The sequence below is a fragment of the Stegodyphus dumicola genome, chromosome 10, assembly GCF_044657685.1.
Source record: "Stegodyphus dumicola isolate Sdum_Otavi_A_Nest chromosome 10, ASM4465768v1".
NCBI classification, from domain to species: domain Eukaryota; kingdom Metazoa; phylum Arthropoda; class Arachnida; order Araneae; family Eresidae; genus Stegodyphus; species Stegodyphus dumicola.
This window is the reverse complement of record NC_140777.1, coordinates 72613274-72639611: the sequence shown is the minus strand read 5'-3', so window position 1 is coordinate 72639611 and position 26338 is coordinate 72613274. Positions and strand designations below refer to the sequence as shown.

The window sequence follows — 26338 nt, the reverse complement described above, 5'->3', positions numbered from 1 at the left end:
AACCAGCTCCTCGGCGTCATAAACTAGTGTCTTCCATATGCTCCCATAAAAAGAAATTAAGAAATGATAGGTTTGGTGATCGAAAGGCCAATGCACCGGACTACATGTCCGATCCATTGTTAGCCAAATCTGGCGTCTAGGTGGATACGAACACACACACAGATCGTATTTTATTCCTGAGTGTCAAGGTGTAGAAACATCTTTTTACTCGACTTCTGATAAGAATCAGGCGGGAGGAGAAAGAGTAGGGTGGAAGGAAGTGTGCGTTTTGGCTAAAACGGGCAAGGGACCCATCGTGTTGGAACCACATTGTCTGTCACGTCGATGCAGAAATCTGTTCGTCATTTAAATGTTGTTTCATGACTGCAAAAGGATCAAGTAATTACATTTCTGCTATTTCTGCAGAAGGATCAAGTACTTACAATTAGTAGGACGAAAAGGCACCAGGTAAGATACAATAAGGTGACATACACAAAGCCGGCCCAAACAATCAAAAACCGACTCTGTGCTGCACGACGTCGTGTTGCAGCACAGAGATGGGCGTTAAGGACTTTGAATATTCCTTCCCTTGTGAAAGATTCCTCATCGGTGAACAACACATTAGCAGGGAACGACAATATGTAGCACACTTTTCAAGATGCCATTGTGCAAAAGCAATACGACGAGCTTAATCGCCCTGTTACAAATGCCTGGATACGCTGCTGGAATAGGAAACCACAACTGTGGACTCAAACTTGAAGTACCAGATGTAGCACATTCTCTTCGAAGTCCCGAGTCTATGCTAATTGTGTCCGATTTATGGCAGCTGTTTGAAAGGAATCTGTTTCAGTTAACCTCGGGTGCAGCCTTGCAAAGAAATTATGGCTAAGTGTACGCCTCATACGATATCGTTCCGCGTACAAGCAGTATGCGGCTGGCCCACTACAATCTGCAGACCCATATGCCAAATTCATATCAGCTAACTCCGCGTTCGTATAATTATTCATCTTATATCTTTCTTCGTATAATTATCAAACTAACTCTGGGTTCGTGTGCGAAGTGACAATTTCCTGCAAGAACTCTCGGAACTTCCGCCCAACGCCATCTACCGTGTCAGAAAAGCATTTCAGATCCTACATTGCTATACATTTCCGAGTCGTTAGGTGCACCCTACTTCTCCTAGAAGTTCTGAAACGTGGTACTAAGACACCCTGTATATATGCATGTATTTTGTGCGCGTATTTTTATATATACAGGCACATACACAAATTAAGAAAGAATTGAATTTTGGTTTTTATTTAGATATTTAAATTCTCTTACATAATTTTCTGTTAATTTTAGGGACACAAATCTCTGCTGTCATAATTGGTTATTACTTAAATAACGTTCTTTTCCGTCATTTTATTTTTCAGGTCTTGAATCAATTTTGAAAACAAAATTGACAAGAAAAAATTCTTGTCAATTTTGTTTTCAAAATTGGTTTCAAATATAAAATTCAAATATAAAGTCATTATACTCCGTGCTAACAACACTGATTTTCCCTGTTTTCTTTCTCTTCTTTGCAGAAAACTCTGCCACTGAATCGGAACCTGGATTGAAATCTTACTTGCCATGTTCACACGCACTACGGAAAAACTGATGGACGAAACCAACAAATCTTTGTTATCAGATACAAAAAGGAATATGGAAACCCTATTAAACGAAGTTAGAGATAAATGTTTCTTCCCTCTTGGCGCGTAGACAAAAATTATTTTTTCTAGTACTCAAAATCTTTTCTGGGTTACAAACACAGACATGAATGCTTTTAGATGCACAATGTAGTAGTTGTTCCTGCTGCCGAGTAGATGTCATTATTATTTCAGCTTCCATGAAAATAGAGATAAATAGTTTTCTCTCCAGGTCTTCATTTGGAATAATTATTTCTGGCAAAAATGCACTTGAAAGCCCCCTAACATTAATAGTGAAAGTTTATTCAAATGTGATTTATCGATAAAATACCATGTAAACAATAATCAACTTTGTTTACCATTACTATTTTGATTAGATGTTGTTATTTCAACGTTCAGCTTGATTTGACTTTGGCATTTAAGATCCGTATTCATGGTTGCTGCTTTGTTGTCATGATTGTATTAAAATCGGCTGCCATTGCTTTGGGACAGGATTCGAATCTCGGAGAACGCATGGATGTTTCTGGTTATCTTTGCAATGAAGGGCACTTGAAATACCGATGAGAAGAAAGTCCTCTCACGGTTTTAATGGTGAGGGAAGAGGGGTAAGAGACACTAGAGTCTGTTCTTCCTGGAGGTTTTTCATCAAAATTGAGATGAATAACAAATGGAAATTTTAGAGTTAAACAAATGAGAAATCCAAATAGGGATGGAACTTAACAACCGAAAACCCAATTATAAAAGTGATAATTGTTAAATTTTATGCTTTTTGCTGTTCACAAGGTAAGCAGAATTCAATATCTTTGATGGGTATATGCGAACTGAATGTAGCATGCTCTCATTGAAAGACAGTGACTGAGGGATAGCTATGAAAATGATACCCTGCGGACAGATTAATAAAAAATGCATTCATTTGATTTTGATGATACGGAACGATGAACACTGTCTTCATGAAAAGACACCCGTAGCATCAAAGACAAGCGAAAACGTTTTCAAAAACAAATGAGTACTATCCAAACTGCCTGAAGAACTGAAATGGCATTAAAACTACAAGCCTTTTGGGGAGCGAGTACATTTAAATCCAAGTATACGAAAATGTATATGATCCATCGTATTGTGTCGCACAGATTATATGAAAGAATACCATTTTATAAATGCTTCACGAAAATTTTTGACAGAAATCCTTTTTTAAAATGTCTAAATTTAGCTTCCATGTAATGAAAGCTTTTTTTTTTTTTTTTTTTTTTTTTTTTTAATAATTTCAACCGATAAGGTACTTCTACTGTTGCTGTAGTCAGAAATTTAAACCCCGCAATGTTTATGTAAGTGCTTTTGCGTCAATAGTTTCGGTGTGTGACTATCATTACAGTGTTTTCTTGAAATACGCTATCTACTGAACACTTATAGGATTAGTGGAATTTTTCTTTTTATTTGTAGATTACTCGACTTCTATTAAATGTTTGCTATTAAATATTCAGTTTTGTGTAGTTTCGGTTTAAGAAATCAAAAGCTTTTGTTAGCATTTCAAAGATTGTTCATGTGTAGTTCTTGTATCTTAGAAAAAGAAGTGAAATGTACTAAAATTTTCAAACAGAAGGCCACTGTTATTAAGAGACGATTTCCTGCTTCTGGTGAAAATTCTCCTGTTGTCTTAGAATGGAAGCGTGCTTCATCTGTAATTAAGCGGTTAAATTGGGAAAATAAATATCTATTTGGACCGGTGCAGTCTGGTGAAAGGAATTCTTATAATGATAATAAGATCCAGGCATCTAATGAAATAATTCAACATAAAACACAGATACCTGTTATTGAGCCTAATGCCGACATTGGGCTAAGTAGAGAATCATTACATAATAGGCCGTCTGCACCTGATATGAATATTTTGTTGAAATTTCCATTAATGAATAAAAGTGATCCTGAAGTGAAGAGTACGATTTTGGAAATGAATTATTTGAGAAAATATTTGGAATCCATGAGTAATAAATCTTCTGCTCCTACTGTTACTCTTATTTTAGAAAAAACTATGCCTAAAAATAGGGTAGAAATTTTGCAGCGTTGGAGACGTAGCATGATCGCACAGTTAGGACAAGAAGGATTTGAAAAGTATTATGCAAGTATGTTATAATGGGGGAAAGTGCAAAATCACCCACTGCTTGGCGCGTTTTTAAGAATTGCATATACTCCGTATCCATGTACACATCGACCTATTTTCACTTAAAAAAACATCCCAGAATTGCACAAAAATGGCATTGCACACTCCCTTGACTTTATCCATGTACACATCGACCTATTTTCACTAAAAAAGTTAAAGAAAATTGACAAAATCCAATTCTTCTTACTCTGGTTAAAAAGTGCCAAACAAATAAGTGGATGATTCTGCACTTTACCCCTTATAATGTTGTTAAGATTAGTAGAAGTAAAATTATGGGTTTAATCCTATTATCCGGTGCACACGGGATTTGGCTACTTTTGGCGACTTTATGATGAGCAGTAAAAACGGGACATATACGATGAGTAGTTAACGGGTCATTCAAAGAAAATATATACAGTTAAACATAATAGTATATATATTATGTGTGTATATACATATACTATGTGTATATAGTATATATATATATATATAGACGTTCTTTGGATCATTTTTGGTGTTGGCGATAATTTTCAAAGTCGCGCCAAGGCTGCACCGTATACTAGGATTTTACCAAATTATTATTCAGTGTACTGAGTTGTGATATTTGTAATTTGTATTAAAGTGAATATCATTGAATTTGGTATTAGATTTTAACTTGTAATAATATAATCTCTGATGTGCATTTGAACAAGTATTTAAGGTTGGAAATATAAAATGTAATAAGGATGTAGAAGTAGTAAACATTTTTATTTGAAAGGATTTTAAAAATACTCAAAATAAGTTTTCTTGTAAAGTAGCAGAAATGAGATTTGTCATTGGTACTCCTAGATTTCGCTGGATACCAAACTACCAAGGAAAAACTCTGAAGGAAGAACTTCAATTTGTTTTCAAATTATAAGTCCTTGCTAAAAATGTTATAATTTATTTTTAAATGCCATAAATTATGAATAACAGCAAATTTGGCATCACCATATTATCACAACCTTTATATTGCCACATATGAACTTAATTAGTTGTAATTACCATACAGTATCCAAAAGGAGGAATTCCAAAAGAACCTTAATATGTTCTCCATTTTTATTAAATGAATGTGCAATATACAAGTATTGTTTCACTATATGAACATTTATTTTTACAGTCGTATTATTTTTATGTTCGAGTTGTCATGAGTTGTTCAGATTTGTGGAAAACTACACAGCCAATTTTACAACATGACATCATTCCTGAAATCTTACACAAAGGGATTAAGTCTATCAAAATTTATAATCTGAATGAATATTGATTACTTTTTGAAATTACTGAAAATTTATAAATTGTTTTATGCATTTCTGCTTATAATGCAAACCCCAGAAGTGGTTTTTCAGTGATAAGCTCTCAATAGACTGAAGAATGAAACATATTAAATGGGAAATTAATGAAGGTGATAATGCTCAAACAATATGATTATAAGTTGTAAAACTCTGTAAAAATAGTATGACTGTAGAAATAAATGTTCATATAGTGAAACAATACTTGTATATTGCACAGTCATTTAATAAAAAAAGAAGAACTTATTAAGGTTCTTTTTGAAATTCCTCCTTTTGGATACTATATGGTAACCCTAATTACAACTAATTAAGTTCATATGTGGCAATGCTCCTGTTTTTATAATTATTTATTAAGAAATGAGGAGATTAAAACAGGTAACAGCTCTATAGCACGAGCACTATGTTCTAAAAATTATTTTAATGTTGAAATTATATTTTTCTTACATTAAATATTGATGTAAAGTTAATTTTATTCTGTTTCAAAATAAATGTCCTCTTTTTGCATTTGGTAACCCTAGATAGAGCTCAAGATGTTGGCAAGCCATACTACATTATTTTCTAGTTTTCCACTTTGCAGTTTCTAGTTTGGTTTCATTATTATGAGCGTTAGCTTTTGGATCAGTAAAGTTTTAAATGTGAAGGTCTTTTCTTTTTGTCAATTTTTCCCATAGCTTCTCCATATAACTTCCTCAATAGTATTTAATTTTATTTTTCACGACTTCAGGTGGATGCTAATTTAGCCCTTTCGGAATTACTCTTATATGCTCCGCCAAATTTCTCGCCAAACATTTTTGGCAAGAAACTCCACAGTGCCATATTACTATCTAAATTTTTTGTCTACATTTCAAACTTTAAGCCTAAAATGTCTCCAAAATCGCGGTTTTCGCACATGCAAAAACCACACACTTAATTTAAGCTTAAAATCCAAAACAAAGACAAAAAATTTAGATAGCAAAACCGTAAAGTTTCTAACCAAAAATATTTGACAAGAATCCTTGTACACAGCGATATGTTTTAACTTAAATAAACATCTACGAATTGCACAATATTGGCAGCGAAGGAATCTACAAACTACGCACACCTCGCTTTAATAAACTAACATAACAACAATAAATTTCAAAAAATAGCATGTACACAGCATTCTCTTTAAACTTAAAAAAATCTACAAATTGCACAATCTAGGCATTGCGCACAAATCAACAAAATAAACTAAAATAACTGAAATAAATTACAAATAATTCAAAAAACAGCAATACCAACAGAAATTCATAGTAAAAAATCAATGAACATAGCATTCTACGACATGAAAACAATAAAATAAAATGCACTTACCATATATACCATATATAATACAGTACAAATTACCATATGTAATACAATACAAAGTCTGTAATCTGGATGTCCATTATCCGGAATGATCTATAATCTGGATCTCAAAGCCACAAACTTTTTTTTTTTTTTTACGCATGCGCGTAATGCGTTTATGCTTGCACATTTAATGTTTACGCATGCGCGTTTAGCACAAAAAGCAAAGCAACTTAAACAACTTACATTGAAAGAAATGTTTAATAAAGTAAAATAAATATTAAGCTTTTTTTTTTTTTTTTTTTTTTTTTTGTGCAAATTTTGATACCTTTTAGATCATGATAGCTCTTTATTTCATAAATTACAGTTTCATATTTTTAATTGTATAATTTCTGCATGCCATCTTTCCAGATTTAAATTGATGATTTTTAATCCGGAATCGTCGAAGTCCCGACGAGTCCAGATTACGGCCTTTGTACTGTAGATGTTTCTTCGGACAGCAGAACATAGCTTTAACATGCCGCCATGTACTCTCTATGGTATTTATATGACAGCCAGACTCGCTATCCACAAAATTCATACTATGGTTCACAAATAAATGTTCAAAACCTTCTTTTCCTAAATCCTTGTAAGATTTCTAGCCATTCAAAAAAATAGTTGTACAAGGCTCAATCCACTCTTTAAAGCACTGCATCAGCATTTCTTTATTTCTATCATGCACAGCCACTAAAAATAATCTTCCAGACCCTCTTGCAACCACGTCTCTCGTTGCAACATAGGCCATTTCAAAACATGCACGACTCAAACCATCGAAGAGTTTTTAACATCAAAAGAGTTGCAATACAACACACAATCGAGCCAAAAACTTACAAGGAAACATTCCTTTGCATTTCATACTGATAATAATTATTTTAGATTATTAGCTGGATCTAATGGAAACTGCATTGTATTCTTCTACTTTCTAGCTGAAGTAAATTAATTTTTAGCATCTCATGTACAAAATTATGCCTCAAAGTGAAATGAAAATAGGATAGTGAAATGAAAAATGGAGTAGTGGTAATAAATGAAGATAATATAAAAGGAATTTTTCATTGTGATGACAATGCTTCTCAATCATCAATCAATTAATGAATGGCAAAATCTGTAGTATGGTTCTAGATCCAGAAAATACCCCTACTGATAGTGAAGAAAGTGACAGAGAAGTTACTGAAAATGAGAAAAATTTAGATTGACAAGTTAGTCAGAATTCTTGAAACGACAGTTACAGGACTTCAACAATATAGCTGAACAAGAGATTATGTCTGTCTACAGAATTAAAGAGAAAGTATTAGCACAAAAAATGAAGCAATTTAAGCAACTTACATTGAAAGAAATGTTTAATATGGTAAACAAATCAATATTAAGCTTTTTTTTTTTGTAAATTTTGATACCCGGTAGATTATAAATACTTCATTATTTCATAAATTATGATTTCATATTTTTAATTTTATAATCTCTACATGCTGTCTTACTGGATTTAAACTGATGATCTAATATCCGGAAAAATCCGGAATCACTGAAGTCCCGACGAGTCCGGATTTCGGACTTTGTACTGTATTAATTTAATTGGTCAAGCAGATTTTAAAATATTCTGTGTTATCTGTGATAAAATTTGTAGCAAAATTAATATGAAATACAAACATATTAATAAATTAACAAAGCATGCCAAGTGTATTTTTCAGAATTTCAGGATTTAAAGAGTGTATTGGATTATAGGAATGAAGTAAAAAGATTTACTTTGGCAATATTTATATATAAGAACTAATAGTTTATTCGGTAAAAGTATAGTTTAGGGTAAGCCTTGACAAAACTTGGCGATTTTTGGCGGTACATGGATACTGATTTTGTGCAATTCTTTGACTCGTTATTTTGGCTTGCGAAGCGGCGATTTTTGCGCCAAACATCGCCGTTACACAAAGGCAAAACAAGACAAACAATTGCACAAACTCGGTATCCATGTACAGATCGACTTATTTTCACTTAAAAAAATTCCCTGAATTGCGCACTCCTTTGACTTTATCCATGTACACGTCGACCTAGTTTCACTTAAAAAAAATCTCCGAATTGCGCACTCCTTTGACTTTATCCATGTACACGTCGACCTATTTTCACTTAAAAAAAAATCACAAAATTGCACAAACTTGCATTGCGCACTCCCTTTACTTTCTCAACAGACACATAGATGTATTTTCACTTAAAAAATCAAAGGAGCACCAAATTCTAAAATATAGGCAAACAAAAAATACATAATCTCAATAAAATAAATTTTAAACCAAACAATAAAATAACATAAAAAAGAAAAACATGTTTTACATTTAAGCACTACCGAAAGCAAATATTCACTTACCATGATTTTCGAATTCGCTTCGTACACCCAAAGCCACGTAAAAATAAAAATATCAGTCATACTCAAATGACTTTTTTTCAAACCAGGTAATGCTTCACATAGTGACCATCTAAACCTTTCTTCCTACCTCATTCAAATCCATCTAAACGGTTTTTATGTTCGACTAGACACATATCCTTCCTACATACAAGACACTTATAATGGTTACTAAGTAAACCTTCATTTACACACGAGTCAATTAAAGCTCTTTTTCCCTTTCGCTCCAAATCGTACAGAAAATTCAAATTAATCTTACTACATTCGGCCATTCTACCGTCTAAAGAATCAAACCAACGCACACCACAAAAACGCTTACAAAACATCCCATGATTCGAAATTTCCCAGAATCATGCACCCGATTACTTCACTATAGGTTTTCCATAACATTCAACTACTCAGGCTACCATAAATGAAACAACAACTTCGCGATAAATCAAAGAAAACTTCGCCATAATACAAGGGGTACCTCAAAGTCTACTCTACCCGTTTATTTTAGTGTTGAGAAAACAAATACAAATCCCGAATGATAAATACCAGTTCATAAAAAAATAACAACATTGTGTCTTTTCTTGTTGTCAAAGTATTGTTAAGAATTTACTAAACCTTTAAGTTATGCTGATAAATTTTCATCTGTTTTAAAATGTATTATAAGTTATTTAAAAAATTCAGTGTGATAGGTAAAGCTAGGGTCTTTAACAATGTGTGCTTTAGAAAAGATGCTCTGAAGCAGCTAGATTACAAAAGTAATATTATTCAGTTTTCTAAAATAAAAAATAAGAAATTTTTAGAGGCTTATAATGCCTATAATTATATATTTATTTTTCATTGGACTAGAACTCTTCTTACTGTGCAGTTATCACTATGTTAGTGTTTGTAACAAATGACATTATTTAAGATTTCATTAGAAGTAATTTATATAAATGAAGTTCCAATTTAAATTTGTTAGGACTTGCTAGAATTTTAATCTAGCACTGACAATACATCTGGCTTTTTGTTTCTTCTATCATACTGGTTCAGTTAAGAATACATTTTTAAATAGTAACAGTTTCTTAATTTTTCTTTCCTGTCTAGGTTATTTCTCCTTTGTCTGGGCCCCTTATATCATTTTTGGTTGTTCGGACTAGTGAGTGTTTTCATCATTAGATGTAATTAATGAAGTGTTTAGATTATATGAATATGGCAAAACCTTAAGAGCTATCTTCTTAAGAGGAGGGATGCCTTCATAGAGAACTTTCTAAGAGGAACTGGATTTTATTCACGTTATACATGGGAAAAAGCATGAAAACCAGCCATGCAGCCAGCCCCTTCGCCTGGGATTGAGCCCAAGCCAGGTTGAACTACCAGTATTCGATAGTCTTAACCACTCGGCCACCGACGAGGCTTGATTAGTGAAAAGATAATAAAAAAGAGAGTATGTATTTTGATGGTGCAGTCAAAGTTGTCCTTGAGATCACTATACAGGCAGTTAAACTTTCTATATTATTTATAAAACTTTTAAAAAACACCCTTAAATGAGAAGAAACTGTGAATTTAAGGAAATGAATGCAATGGAAGAAAATAATGGAACATTTTCATCAGTCTTTTGACTTATAGCAAAAGTGAAGAGATTAATAGAGATCATCTCTCAGTTATACAAAGTGGAAAATTTTGGAATGTTAAAAATATTTATAATATCTGGGTTTTTATATTGGAATAAAGATGAGAAATAGGTCAGTAGAAGAAAATAAATAGTAAATATTATAAACAAGGATTTGCTATTATTAAGGGTAGTAGCAATAAATTATCAATTGTTACTTCATAAGCTGCTCAAAGAGAAACTTTCAACAAATTCTGCCATGCCAAACTCGAACTTTGAAGACAAGGCTGTTTTGTTCCTGATGATGTGGATTATGCAAAGAAGCACCTGTATGTTAAATCATTAGTAACTCTTCTGCATATGATAGATTGTAGAAGAAGCAGATTTTTGTATATGCATGGAGAAAAGTGTACATTGATTTCACTGGTAAGCCAGGTAAGAACTCATAATTTTTTTGGAATTCTTGTTATGAAATATTTTCATACCAAGAATAGTCTTCCTAAAGTTAGAGATGGGGGGAAAAGACTGAAATTTTGTGTGTGTTGGGACATTAAATTTGAAAATGCAAAATTGTATTCTTCATGGATAGATTAAAGCAAGGTCTTAGCAAGGTATGCTCTTCATGAATGTTTAAATGTTCTCAAGCAGGAATCGGATAGCTGCAGTTTAGGATATATACAAGTTATCAGTAAGTTATGCGAGTGAGACTAAGATTTTATAACTGGAGAATGAGTAAAAATTATGAGCAGAAAATTCTTTTAACACATTTATGGATAGCTCACTCAAGAGTATCTCATGAGCATATCCAAAGGACAGCAATGCAAAGTCTGCTATGGCTATAACACACCTTTAACATTTATTTTAATTAATATGATTCTTATAATGCAATTTCTTCCCTATTATTTTTAATAGTTTTATAGTTTTTGCAGGTATTTTAGTTTTACATATTTTCAACATTATAAGTAGTATAAATTTTGATTATTTTGCATACTTTTAAGATATTTGTAATCATTGCTTCATTTTTGTTTGTTTGAAATCTTGTTTGATATGTGATTTGAGTTATTTTATTTTGTTACCATGAAATAAATTTTAGCTTTAAACCTAATAATTATCCATCAGTAATCTGAGTAGATTTGTGCTGGAACACCAGAAAAATGCCCATTAATAATAAAATATTTTATTCTTTTCCTTCTTTAAGGAATTTTGTCAAGTGGCTCTTCTTTACATAAATGTATAAACAGTTATTTGACTTCAACTCCAGAAGCAGAACTTCAAATTGAGGAAGCGAATCTTGGTCACTGGAAAAGTATGAAAGCAATCTTGCCAGAGATCAGAGAAGTTAAGCTTTTAGAAGAGCAAGTTTTTCACCCATTTTTGCAATATAAGGGTGTTGTTGATTGTTTTGCAAGATATAAGTGAGTCTTTTTTAATATTTTTATAAATAATATTTATTTTGAGAAAGTAATGATAACGTGTATGGTAATTTTAAGTATATGCTAAATTTTGAAAAATACATTTTTGAGGTACAGTGGATGGACAAAAATATGGAAACACCTTGTGAAATGCATGTTTGAAAAGAAAGATTGATTTTAATGAAATATGTAGGTGGCGCTGGCGTTTTTGACTACTGACGCCACCTATACAACTTCGTAAATGTGCTAAACAGTTCAGTTGTTGTCGGAGTACTGTTATGTGAGGTTGTCATTGCACTATAACAGAGTTAACAGACATCGAACGTGGGCAAATTGTTGGAGTACGTATGGTAGGTGCTTCCGTAAGCAAGGTAGCCGAGGTGTTTAGTGTTTCAAGAGGTACTGTATCGAAGATTTAATCCGCATATTTGAAAAGCGGAAAAACATCATCTGCTAAATCACAGCGCGGACGAAAGTGTGTCCTGAGTGATCGTGACAGACGATCATTAAGGGCAATTGTGACGAAAAATAAGAAGACCACAGCTGCAAAAGTTACTGCTGAAATGAATGTTGTATTACCGAACCCTGTGAGTACCAAAACAATTAGAAGGGAACTTCATAAACAGGGAATTGCTGGCCGTGCTGCAATTGAGAAGCCACTCGTCAGTGATGCTAATGCCCGTAACAGGAAAAGGTGGTGTTTAAGTCATAAAGCATGACTATAGAGCAGTGGAAGCGAGTAATATGGTCTGACGAGTCTTCTTTCACATTGTTTCCCACTTCTGGCCGAGTTTACGTCTGGAGAACGCCATCTCAAGCCTATAATACAGACTGCTTGTTGCCAAGAGTGAAATATGGCGGGGGTTCTGTTATGGTTTGGGCAGCCATATCGTGGTTCTCTGCTAGCCCCATGATAAATGTTTCAGGGCGCATGACTGCCAAGACTTATGTGAACATTTTGGCCGATCAAGTTCATCCCATGGCACAAACTTTGTTCCCCGATGGTGATGGTGTCTTTCAAGATGACAAAGCCCCTGTTCACACAGCTCACATTGTCCAGGACTGGTTTTCTGAGCACGAGGATGAGTTTTCCCATCTCCCCTGGCCACCACAGTCACCAGACCTGAATATTATCGAACCTTCGTGGTCTACATTGGAACGGAAAGTGCGTTCTCGTTATCCACCACCAACATCTTTATCTGAACTTGCCACCGTTTTGCAGGAAGAATGATATAATATTCCCTTGGCAAACATACAGGAACTGTATTTATCCATTCCGAGAAGACTGCAAGCTGTTTTGGATGCCAACGGGTTTCCTACACCATATTAAGCAAAGAAACATGTTTTTTTAAAGGTGTTTCCATATTTTTGTCCAACCCCTGTATGTGACTATTAATAACAATAAATTAATACATTTGTGATGTGACTTAATTTTAAATCTTGCAGCTTATACTCTAATCAGTGGTGATTTATGGAAGTACAAGAAAACTCATTATACCTTTTGTAGCAATTAAAGTGTATCATATTACAGATTATTTATTTATTAAATTTAATAACATAAAAGCTATTGAATGTCCAATTTAACATCACTTTAACATTTTATAGTTATGCGTTATTATATATTTAATGAAAGATTTCCTAAGATTTAAAAGAATAATACATCTATTAAAAACTTTTTACCAACCAAGAGAGCTCTCATTCTGTTGCCTGATGTGAAACAGTTAAAATGTTTTGCATCAAGTATGTTGCCATACGTTAACAGACTTTAATAATGTCAGAAAAATGGGAGACAATACCTGTAAGTATGCTACGAAAAATTTATTAGTGCCCTTTGGCAAGAAAATATATGTATCTGCCTGCATGTAAACTCTGCTAAATAAGATGGTGACTTTTTATCAAACCAGTTTCGGTTAATCTTTGGATTATGGTAACTTGGCGATTTTTGGCAAAAATTTGGCAAGCAACCCTGCTACAGCAACCTTCTACTTTTTTTTTCGCCACCATTTTGTCTTCACGAAGTAAAGACAGGTTTCTTTCTTTTTTATTTACTCAACATTTTTTCCAACAATCTGCTAGCCAAATTACGCTTATGCTAGAAATTTTATGGAACAAAAGTGCTTAATCATGACGAATATTAACTGCAAAATTGGGAGAAAGTGCAGAATTGTAAACTCCTTGCCGCATTTTCAGAATGGCACATACACAGTAACCATGTGCACGTCGACCTATTTTTACTTAAAAAAACATCCTAGAATTGCACAAAAATGGCATTGTGCACACTCTTGACCATGTACACTGCTTGTTTTATCATAAATTAGAAAAATTTGCACGAAAATGCAGGAAAATTTTGTGAATCTTTAAAGTCGGTAAAAAGGACATATATGAAATTATCTTATCGCGAAAAAGTATATACCGTTTCCAAGCATGAACATTTGCACGTATAAAATAAATAAAATATCCAAATACTTTTCCCTCTAAATTATCTATTATAAACGTCACCTGCGAATTTATAACGCAAACATTAAAAATGGTTGCAAATACTTAGTGTCAAATATTTAAATTGTTGCCATGCATGTTTACTTCTACCGAAACGTATTCCAAAATACTACAAACATATAATTTACAAAATCACTATCATTTAATTAAAATATAATTAAATTAAAAAACACTTCTTAAAATATAAATAAACACATACATTAAATTAATAAAAATTAGCTTAAAATCTTAATTATTTTAAACTAATTCATTGCTAATAACAATTTTCCAATAATAGCATATTAATTTATTTATTCCTTATATTTAGAACAATGCGTAAAAATACTATCCTCAAATGATAAAAATACTAACTTACCTGATCTTCTTCAGAATCTCAATCGTATTCTTATGTGCACCTGTTTCAAGATCTTTAAAATGCTACTTATGGTTAACAGCAGTTGAAAACCTTCATCCTCCAAACAGACATATGACTTCCAGCAATCAGATATTATTATTGTACTGGTAGAATATACTGCTTAATAAAACTTAAAAAGCAATCTTTACTTCTATCTCGCAGAACCTTAAAAAAACACTTATTACTACCCCTTTCAATCCCACTAAATACCCATTTCAAATTCACTTTTCATAGGGCCATGGGATCCAAAAATTAATCAACACTGTTTCACACAACACAGAATGAAGCTAAATACAAAATGCTATAAAATACTGCAGATATTTTTCCAGATTTCCCCCCTTTTCCGATTAAAGAACTGTGATTCTTCCATATATGTCACATGACATATCTCATGATCTCTCATTTCTCTGAGACAAAATAATCCGTAATTGGAACTGGATACTTCTCACATTATTGCCAAAGTCCTAGGTAGTAACCTTTATCGCCTACCAAAATGTCGCCAAACTGCCTGTTACCATATTCCAAAGATTAGCCCCAATTTCTATTTCTCACTCTAATAATTTGCTGGCTGTTTTTAACATATTAATTTTCATCATGTATCTTTTGTGGTATAGTTTCATTGCATAACATTCAGAATCTCATTATTTGTTGTCAAATATCTCACATGAGGATATAACAACCATCTTTGCTTCATTTCTCAGAAAATCTAGTAAATATATGATGCAAAATGCACTAAAAATTAACTCTAGATTAACAAATGTTCAAAAACTTCTATGAGGAAAGGGTTATCCTCCTGCCAAAACAATTATGCAATGCATATACACTGACGAGCCAAAACATTATGATGATCCCTGCATTTTTCAATGAACTCATCTGAATGACATGGAGGGCACGTGATTAAGTGGAAATGGTATTTAACTGCTGCTGGAGAAGGTAAGGAATTATTCTTGCCATTACTTTTGTGAGTGATGGGAAAGGCTGCTGATCTGAGCGAATTAAATAGAGGGCAGATTGTAATGACCTAAAGACTCAGAACAAGTATCTCTGAAACTGTACAACTGGTAGGTGGTTGACAGTCTGAAATGACATTGAAACCAGCAGTAGATGCCAAGGTGTTGGACGCCCATGCATCTTCAAAGAAAAAGGACGTTGGAGAGTCTCCCAATTGGCACAACAAAATCGACACCATACATTGGTTCATCTGACAATCTAATACAGTGCAGGTCAAAGTGCAAGATTTTTGAAACACACAGTTCAGCAGATACTGTTGGAAATTGGCTGCGGAGCCCATATCCAACAGTATCTGCTGAACTGTGTGTGCCGACTCATGTGCCTTTGACTAAGTGTCATTGTGAACTACACCTACAGTGGGCACAGGAGCATTGAGACTAGATCATGTATAAGTGGAAGACAGTTGCCTGGTCAGATGAATCATGATATTTCATTGATTATGTCGATGGTCTTGTTGGGGTATGCCATCTTCTAGGCATACAATTGCTACCCCCCATATAGCATGTCATACACTGGCTGATGGTTGCGGTGTTATTCTTTGAGGGAAGTGTTCTCATAGGTAGTTCTGGGACCTTTAGTTGTGGTAGAACAGACTATGAAAGCTGTGGACTATCTGAGCATAACTGCAAATCAATTGCACCCATTGTCTGCCTTCCCAACTGGAAATGGAATCTTCCAGAAAGACAACACCCCATGTTACAATTCTGTTGGAATGGTTCAAGAAGCATAAGGATTTATTCCAGTTAAAGTCCTGGCCAGCTAACTCATCAGATCTTAACCTGATAGAACGTTTTGGTATATCATGGAGCAGCAGCTCCTTGACTTTGCATGGCCGCTGAGTGAGACGTTTGGTACAACCTGTTGCAGGTGTTTCCAGGCAAAAGGTCATGTGTGTGTACACACATACACTCTTACATATGTGCATTTCTGAATCCAGTTCCAATAACAGAAAAGTACCATGCATATTTTCAAAAGATAATTATTATTCAATGAGAAATATTTAATATACAATGAATTAAATTCCTTACTTTCTTTCTAACTATATATCACTTCTCAGGTTAATTGGATTCACTTCTAACAAACTACCAATCTAAAATATTTCTCTTTAATTTATCAGAAATGTTTTAATGAAAGTTATGCAATATGAATGCAATTTAATGAAATGTTATACACCTTAATGAAAGTTATGCTATAAAATATTCCATTTCCACAATTTTTGTTAACTTGAATTCAGTATTTCTAGGAACTGTAAAAGCTTACTTCACTATAAGTTCATATTAAGCAACTAGATGATAAATACTGTTCATATTCTGTATCTAGTGACCAAAATTGGGTGCCCTTTTTAGCAGATAAAACTTGCTGCTATAAACTAAAAAATTCTGTATTCAGAATAATGTTAAACCTCTCTTTCATATATTTCTCTAATTTCTCTTGCATATATGACAGAAATGTTGCAATTTTAAACTGGATACCTTATGCCTGCCTGAATAACAGAATTCTTTTAATGACACAATGTTCTTAGAAACAATTTAATATCTTTTTTTTTTTTTTTTTTTTTTTTTGTACTTATAACCCATGTGTATGCCTTCAGTTACTTAACCCTTTGCGGCATGGTGGCTCAATATATGTCCCACCTAATTAATATTTATTTTCTCAGTTAGCAATTTCCGTTAGAAATTTTCTAATCTTTTAAAAATAATCTATTTTAGTTATTATTTTTCTCAGTAGATATTACTACTATACCAGGGCTTAAGTTTATAAGCAAAAAATATTCAAAATAGGATCACAAGAGTGATATCCCTGTATCTCGCATTTTTCAATATTTTAAAAATTTTGGTATACAATTTATGATACTTTTTAATATTCAAAAGTACTTTATTTTCAAAAATCTTAATTGTATTCAATATTTTATAACATTAATTTTACAGTTGAAATAAGTGGGTTAAAATTTGTCCCACCACACACTTGAATTTCCGCTCAATAGAGTGCAGCACTCACGATTATTTTTCCTTTTCTTTTTTGCATCTACTTTTTTTGTGATTGCGCGCGCTTTTACATCCGTTGTATCTCTGATGTGCTAAAATGTGTAGGAAAAAATTAACAACTCAGGAAGCTTTGGATCTTTTTGCTGAATTGCCATCCGATTGCGACTCAAATGCTTCAGATGAAATTGAAATCCAGGAGAGAATAACTGAGGTTGAAGTTATTTCTGAAGAAGAAAGGGAAGTAGTCATAATTTGTTTCGCTTTTTAAAGACACAGACCCATCTATGCATGTGGCACTGTAAATATGGATCGGAAGTATCTACCCAAAAATTTAAAAGACAAATTTATGTCAAGAGAATATAGACTTTTCAGTTAGCGATGATTCAATTTATTGCATAAAATGGAAGGATAAAAGATCCGTTTCTATCCTGTCTTGCTTGGAAAAGGCAACTGAAATGAAAGAAATTAATAGAAAGGAACGAGATGGAAAGACAAAAAAAAAAAAGTACTGTGCCCAAACAGCATTATTTCATACAATAAGAATATGGGATATGTCGACTGATTGATCAACTGAAAGGACTATATGAAATAGACCGCAAAAGCAAGAAATGGTGGCACATGTTTTTTTTTTTTTTTTACTTTTTAGATGCGAGTATAGTAAACACATTTATTCAAGTTTGTTCGCGAACCCGATCATGATGTAAAAACAATGAAAGATTTTCTTCTCTCAGTTACAGAAGGTCTAATGGCACTTGCAGGCAAGAAAGAGCTGAAAAGAAAACTGAAATCCCTAGTTCAAATAAAACTAAAAACCCGTTCGTACAACCAGAAAAGACACTAAAAAATGTAAGTAAAACGCCAAAGAGAACGAGCAGGAGAAGATGTGCATATTGCAGCATATCGAAGAAGAACGACGAACATTTGGCATGTGTGAAACATGTGAAGTGCCTCTATGCTTACAAAAGAATGAAACAACATGTTTTTCAAACATGTTTCATGTTCAAACATGTTTTTCAAACACGTTCAGTTTCATGAAAGTGACTTTTTTTCAATTTTAGTCATGTATAAATGTTTTTGAATCAAGTGCCAATTTTAATATTTTATTTAGTATCATATGTACGAGTATCAAATTTTAATCTTAAATTAATATTCAAGAAAATATTTTCTTTTGTTCCTAAAATTTAAAAATATTAAATATATACTACATGCAAAATGTGCATATGCAAAATTTTACAAGTCATGCATATATGCAATAAGTACAAAATGCATTTTAGTGTGTTTATTATGAATATTTTAGAATGCACGCTTTATTTTGTTTATTCATTCCACATATAATTTTTTTTTCCTGCTATACACCAATATGCTACAAGACATGTGCTAGTTGCATGGTGGGACAAACGGTATCCCACCTTCCACCGTAAAAAATAAAAGCGCAGAATTTTTTCCAAGCCTTAAAGGCACTTAAGTAAGTCCATCTGACTTATTCTAAGGCATTTTTTTAAAGATTAAAATATATTTTAAATATGCGTGTTGCAAAGGGTTAAAGCAAATAATGAGTAAAAATTGCACACAGAAACAAGTATACTTGTGTTTTGATTTTTAATAAATTTTAATATTACAATATATTACTGATTGATATTTGCAGTTAAAAAAATTACTTCATTTAATAGATGGGTTTCTACAGAACTGGTCAAATGCTCCAGAATCATGATATATTGTTGAACTGATAGAACACAGAGTAAGTGTCATGATGCTGTGCAATTTACATATTTCTTCAGATCTAAATTCTGAAAAAATGTGTTGGGCATTCATATTTTTTTTTTAATTCTATATTGCCTAACAGTAAAATATTCATATATTGCCTAACAGTAAAAAGCAGCATATTATTGAACTCTTTGGTAAATAAACTGAGTTGTTTATTATATTCAAAATTCTGAGAAACAAAACAAATACATATTGATCAATAGAGAAACTTCTGTTTATTAAACTTATCTCCTCTGCTTATTAAATTCCGTGTGGTTGAAGATTGATTCTTCAGAACCAGAATATTTTACTTGTACCTATCAAAGCCTTTCATAGTGCATTCATCGAACGTATTGTGCATCGTGCCTTTATCATTCAGGTATACAGTAAGTAGTACTTGTTATATTGAAGTTCATACTTCAATATAACAAGTTTGACAGAAAATTTTCTACCCTCCTGGGCTTTTGCACCAGTGTGACACTGTTTTCAGAGTTCTTTGTTCTCACTGGATTTTAGAAGGGCAAAGTTTTCTTATCTTAATGTAAAAAAAATAAATAAAATAAATAAATATATAAAAAAAACCACCTCAAGAGCTACTGTAAATGAGTGATGGTTCCTTTTTGAATGCTAGCTTCTATTTAGGTGAAAATACAACTTCTGTGTCCCAGCTTTTAAGGTTTCACATTCAAAATCTTCCTTTGGGGATAGCCTCATTACATTCACACAGAGTAATAAAAAGAGATCATGAAATGCTTCTAAGCATTACCATGCATTGAGAGTGCTGTTGTTTTCATATTAAGTGGAAGCTAACGATGGAACCACGTACTGTTTAATGATGAGTCTAAATATAGCCTATACCATGATTCTGGACAAATCTTAATCTAGTGGTAGAAAGAAATGCATGACTTGCCTTTGTTTGCCTTGTTCAAGAAAGGTCCTGTTTCCACAGAAGATGTTTCATGGTATGGGGTGAAATAATCAAAAATGGCTGTACTGAGCTACATATGTGTGATGGGAGTTTTGTAACCAGTCACAGATATATGAAGAAGGTCTTGGTATTGCATTTTGAGGCTGTCTAGGAGGGCTGTTGGCTTAGACTTTTTTTGTTAATGGATGACAATGCTCATTTTAAGGTGGCAAATTGTAGGTCATCGGATGCTTCTCCAGGTGCCCCCTACATGTGAAAAGTGTGCTATCAGAAGAGTGTTATGCCGTTCCACAAGACATGGTCAACAGTTTGGTAGATATAGTGAAGTACTACATGAAGTCTGCATTTCTGTCAGAAAGGATCATACATCATATTAAAGGGAAATTTGTAACAAAAGAACAGAGGTCCTAGCAGTTTGAAATAGTCCATAAATCTGATTTTTAATTCATTATTTAAGATTTCTAGTTGGGCCCACCAGCGGCCGAGCAGTAAAGTCGCTGAACACTGGTAATTCGGTCCGAGGTTCGAATCCCACGAACGGGCTGGCTACATGGGCGTTTTCATGGTTTTCCCCATGTGTAACGTGTATATGAGCCAGTTTCCCTTAGAAAGTACTCCACAAAGGCATCCCTCCCCTTAGGCAGATAGCCCTAGTGTGCTTTGCCATAATTAAATACACCAATTAGATTTCTAGTCATTTGGGAAACATGGTAGATTTTGTAAAATAACGCTTGTTTTCAAATTAGAAGAGAAACACGTCAACGCAAAACCTAAAATTAATAAAGAAACAACCTTGTATTTGGCATAGATTTTGAGTTGATCCATAAACTGTTTTTTCCCTTTGCTTTCATGACTAAATTAATACCATATTCAGAATATTTAGCAGTGAAGCATTGCATACTTTAAACATTGATGCATTCTTTTTGCAATTGCCACATTATTCATGTTAGCAAAATAATACTTTGTGCTCCACATTACATTTCATACATGATTCACCTGCTTGATTTTTCATTTTTTATTCATTTTTAAAAGACATAAAAATTATACATATTTATTTTTACTAAATTTAAAATGATCACTGAAATCACCAGAGTGAAGAAACAAACTGAAGGCTAACACCAATAATATGAGCTTAGAGCCATACTCATTCCCCTTCTGTACCATACCCATTCTATTGTGATGTATTGTATGCACCATCATACAATGGGAGTAATTTATATTTATGACTCATATGACTTACTTATTTTTACACTTACTGGCTTACACATACGTTTCATTTTCAAATTCTGCATAATCCCAAATCACACCATATTACAATGATAACCACATTTTTTTTCCTTGATTAGGGCTCGTTTCTTCTTCTCTTTTCATAAAATAACCCCCATTTAAGACTCTCTCTACACTCTGTATCCTCGTGACGAGAACAGGCCTGCTATTAAGCTTTAAGTTGTTGTTGCAAGGTGATTTAAAACTAAACATTTGATCCAAAATACTAGGCAGGAATTGTATTATTTTAATCATGAATGCTTCAAGGGACTACTCGATGATATGCAAACAAAAGTCCTTTTGAGGCATAATACTACTTAATGAAAGATGATTAAAATTCTATTTTGATTTAAAAAATTCTGTCTTGATTTGAACAACAATCGAAGCTATAAAACAGTTTAAAGGTTGAAAAATGTGTTACTATAAATTTGTACTAACTTAAGCTTAAAGGACATCAAATGAGAAAAAATAAGTTATTTTAAGAAAATGGTTATTGTTCGCAGGCCAGATAAAAATATGCAGCAGTCTGTAGTTTGCCCAGGCTTGGTGTAAAGCATATAGATAGCGTATTGAAAACATCTGAATAAATAATCAGGCTTCATTAATTTTGTGCTTTCCACTGTTTTTATAGAAATTATGATAAAATTCTTTCATTTCAGGGATCATTTAGTAGTTATTGATTGGAAAACTTCAAAAAAGGTCAAATCAACAATTAATAATACATATGATAACCCTCTTCAAATAGCTGCATATGTTGGTGCCTTGAATTTTGATCCTAAATTCCAGTATCTGGTAAGCTTCTGAATAATGTAGTTTAATTTGTGTACATGGCTATTTAGATTTGTTGCATATATATAGAACTTTTTATGAAATTAATTTAGAGCAACCTAGTGATTTATTAAAAGTTATTTAATTTTAAAATAAGTTCACATGCTTTTAAGATTTTGTTAATCATAGTCCAGTTTTCATGGATATATACTAGTAAATCAGAGGAAAGTACTGTCCTATTTATTTATTTTTACTCGTAACAAGCTATCATTTTGAAGCATTTTCAAATCTGTATTTTGGAAATAGTTATCTTCATTATAACTGCATAAATATTTATGTTAAGACATTTTGCATTTGTTGTTGCTAGATCAATTCCTTGTAAATGCTATAAAAATGTACACAGTAGTGCTGCGGTAACAAGGAATAACATGATCCATGATTTACTAGTTGATGATAGTGAAACTTATGTAGAATGGAATATTCATCTAATGTACATAGTTACAGTGATAATTTTTCCAAACTGAGACAACAGCATTAAATAAGATAACTATAAAGCAGTTTGTACACTACTGCCTAAAATTAATGCAAAATATTGTGTTCAGTGGAGTATACTTTCTCTTGTACCTGTAAAAGTAAGGAATTCTGATATTTTAACCTAATTGATCAGCATAACAAACTATAATTCTTTGCTCCTTAAATGCAACTTGCATCAATGTGAGCAGTAGTTTTTTTTTTTAAATATAATTTCAGCATGAAATAGAAATTATGCTGTGATAAAGTTTTTACTAGTTACTATTTTCATTTTTAAAATTATATTAATTTTAGACAATTTTGAAATCTTATCTGTTTTAGCAATTTATTACTGTGGTTATACTGTTGTTAAAACATATAAAAAGTTATTGGGACTGGTTAAAATGAAATACATGTCTAACACGATGTGTTATTGATGTGCACTTAATTATATTGAATGGCCCTATGAATATGCTTAGTTGTAACTTTCATTAAAAGAAATATAAAGTGTGCCTAAAGATTTATTTATGTTTAATGAATTAATTTAATGATTTTGTTTTAGCTCTTATATTCGTATATTGGTTATTACATTGAATGTAAAAGAAAATTAAACCATTACTTTTGTTGCAAAAACCTGACTAAATTGGCAGCGTATTTTAAATAATTTTCATGCATTGAATTGCACATTTTTCACAGAACATTCTCTCTCATCTTGCTTGTTTTAGAATTAAGACTGAATTGAAATCAATTATTAATTTTACCAAAAACTTGTGTTATTTTTTAGCAAATCAAAAACCTTTTTGCTTTATCATAGATGCAGCTTTTTCTTTCATTGCTATTAATATCAGTTAATAATTAAAATAATTTGTGGTAGGAAAATCTGAAGAAATGACTTGGTTGTGCCTAAAAAGAAAATTCAATGCAATGAAATAAGTTTAAAATGTTTGTTTCATTAAGAACATACTTTCCCAAATGCAGTGCAAGAACATATGCATTATTTATTTATGCATAAGAATAATTTTTTCCCTTGCACTAATAGCATAATAGTTTCTAAATACTAGTAATATCATTATTTTTCATTTTGGGTTGGGAGCTTTATTACTACAAATAAGAACTTTTGAAGCAGGAGAGCTTTGATGACACAACACTTATGAAAATGAAAAAGTGCAAGATGCAAGATTAGAGCAAATCGAAAAATTGATTTGAAACTCAGAAATTTGTTTGAAAATTGATTTGAAACTCAGAAATTTGAATATGGAAATAAAGGTAAATCAAATACTCTCTTACCACTAATAACTGCAATTTGTCAGCCAACATATTTATGATTACAAGCTGAGATATATTTCCAAAGCTTGAACAATCTTCTTTGAATTTGAAGTACACAATGATTTTTTCCATTCCCTATACTCAGTTTTAAATGATTATGCAGGTGCATGAGAAGGCAGTGTTTCAGTTATATTATGATGTGTTGTTACTTAGCTCGCATTTTTTTAACTTACAGACTATGTATTTTTTTTAATTCATTTAATCTCTATTTCTTTGCTCCACATTTGTGGAACTATGGGTAACTAACTGAAACTAGGGATACTGAATCATCGGGCATGGAGCATATTAGACATAATTAATAATAAGGTCACGCTTTTGTGTAATTTTAAGTTTATATTTTGTTTTCACTTAATTTTTATCTCTTTCAATAGCAGAATCTTTCAGATGTCATCTGTTGGCAAACTAAATATCATAAATCGCTTTTTAAAAATAACATTCATTTTAACACTTTTCATTACTGACAAAGTTCAACTTTTTGAAAATTTCGATTTATCAAAATTCTGTTGTATTTTTTTAATGAATTAAATTCCTGTTATTGTGATATAAAATGTTATTTACAATACAATACATAAATAATTTTTATGGTCTTTTCAGGCAAATAAAGGTTTAATTGTTATTGCATATGAAAATGGAATGAAAGCAGGACGTTTTTTTATTGATGAAAATGCAATGCAACAATACTGGAAAGAATGGCTTAAACGTGTTAAACTGTATTGGGAAAGTATCACTATTGATCCTGAATAAAACAAACCTGTCACATTATGTTTTCAAGATTTATAATAATTATTACAATTTTAGTAATTCTTTGTAAATAAGAAAATTTAAGTTAAATCCTGTACTTAAAGCAGATACGTCTGGAAAAAAAGAAAAGAAAAGGTTTTTTTTTTTTTTTTTTTTTAAAATATGAGATAATATTCCTATGTACATGCTCGCTGTAATACTTTTGATCATATGAAGATAAATTTTCAACAACAACAGTCTGCTTCTTTTATAAAATTTTAGGGTTAATCAGTATTTATTCCTTTCAAGCCTTATAATAAATAAGTATTAAGAACCTTGTAGTTCATTTCTGGTTTGTTGCCATTAATATGAATGAAACTGATATATGAATATTAAAACAGCTTTAAGCAAAGATATTTAAATGCAGTGCTTCAGTGTGTTTTTTTATCTTTATCCAGACATTCAGTTTTCAAAACTCTATCTTGCTTTCAGAAACAATGAAGGTTATTTTTAATTATTAAATGATAACTACCAAGTATGAATGCCATTAGTCAGTAGCATGTAAATATTCTTATATTTTTTCCTTAATAATAATAATTTCCTTAATAATAACTTACATAATGTTAGTTGGAGGGATGATATACATAGTTATACATAATGTTATAACTTCACTGTCTTCAATTTTTGCCTTAAATTAAAACTGCAGTTTTAATTTTTTATCACAGTTTTGATGCTTAAAATGGGAATTCATAGAATATCAATCTTTTATCCTTAGTTGGATAATTTCTTCTTATTGCATTTATTTTAGTCAATCCTTTTATAAAAGCTGATATCAAAATTTAATTTGTAGTATTATTTTTACTGTGTCAAATTTTATTCAGGTGCTTTGTTCATTTGATGAAACTATTATACTGCTTTGAATTTTCCTAATTTAATTAAATTTCCTTGGAGCACACATTGTTTAAATGAAGCAATATAATGTTTAAAATTGAGAGGGTTATGCACATATCATAAAGAATGGTGTTTTATATGATATTGCATTGTGATGGTTTGTGATTTATGCAGGATATTTATGTAAGATGGTGAAAGCTTTTTCATTAATATAAGGCACATGCACAGGTATGCGTAAATTAAGGATGGAACAAGTTTTCCTATGGAACGTCACTCTGCAGTGTTTCAAATTACTATAAACTTTCCATAATATCATCAAGCTATATGGCTATGGAAAAGATAGAACACACTGACCAAGAAAGTAATCCAAAGGATGCTAGGAACTTTAATTCTAAAAGTGAGTTCCGTGTGTAGCAGGACAAAGGACAAAAATGTTTGCTTGACACATGATAAGCAAGGAAAGTGTATTTATTGGTAGGGTTTGTAATGTGGATGGGC

At 32.1% G+C, this 26338-nt stretch overlaps 1 protein-coding gene across 1 annotated transcript; it reads left to right on the top strand.

Moving 5' to 3' along the window:
* Positions 1 to 2974: 2974 nt before the first annotated feature.
* On the top strand, positions 2975 to 24988 carry LOC118184375 (mitochondrial genome maintenance exonuclease 1-like). Its single transcript, XM_035354039.2, has 4 exons — positions 2975 to 3760; positions 11589 to 11805; positions 22285 to 22417; positions 24824 to 24988. The coding sequence occupies exons 1-4, from the start codon at positions 3103 to 3105 to the stop codon at positions 24971 to 24973; spliced, it is 1158 nt and encodes a 385-aa protein (XP_035209930.1). The 5' UTR covers positions 2975 to 3102; the 3' UTR covers positions 24974 to 24988.
* The last annotated feature ends 1350 nt before the right edge of the window (positions 24989 to 26338 follow it).

Bases quoted from the DNA above. Each gene is read 5' to 3' on its own strand.
- LOC118184375 (XM_035354039.2), top strand. From the start codon at position 3,103: ATGTTTGCTATTAAATATTCAGTTTTGTGTAGTTTCGGTTTAAGAAAT. The intron at 11,806-22,284 runs GTGAGTCTTTTT...CTTTCATTTCAG, and splicing joins GATTGTTTTGCAAGATATAA to GGATCATTTAGTAGTTATTG. The intron at 22,418-24,823 runs GTAAGCTTCTGA...TGGTCTTTTCAG, and splicing joins ATCCTAAATTCCAGTATCTG to GCAAATAAAGGTTTAATTGT.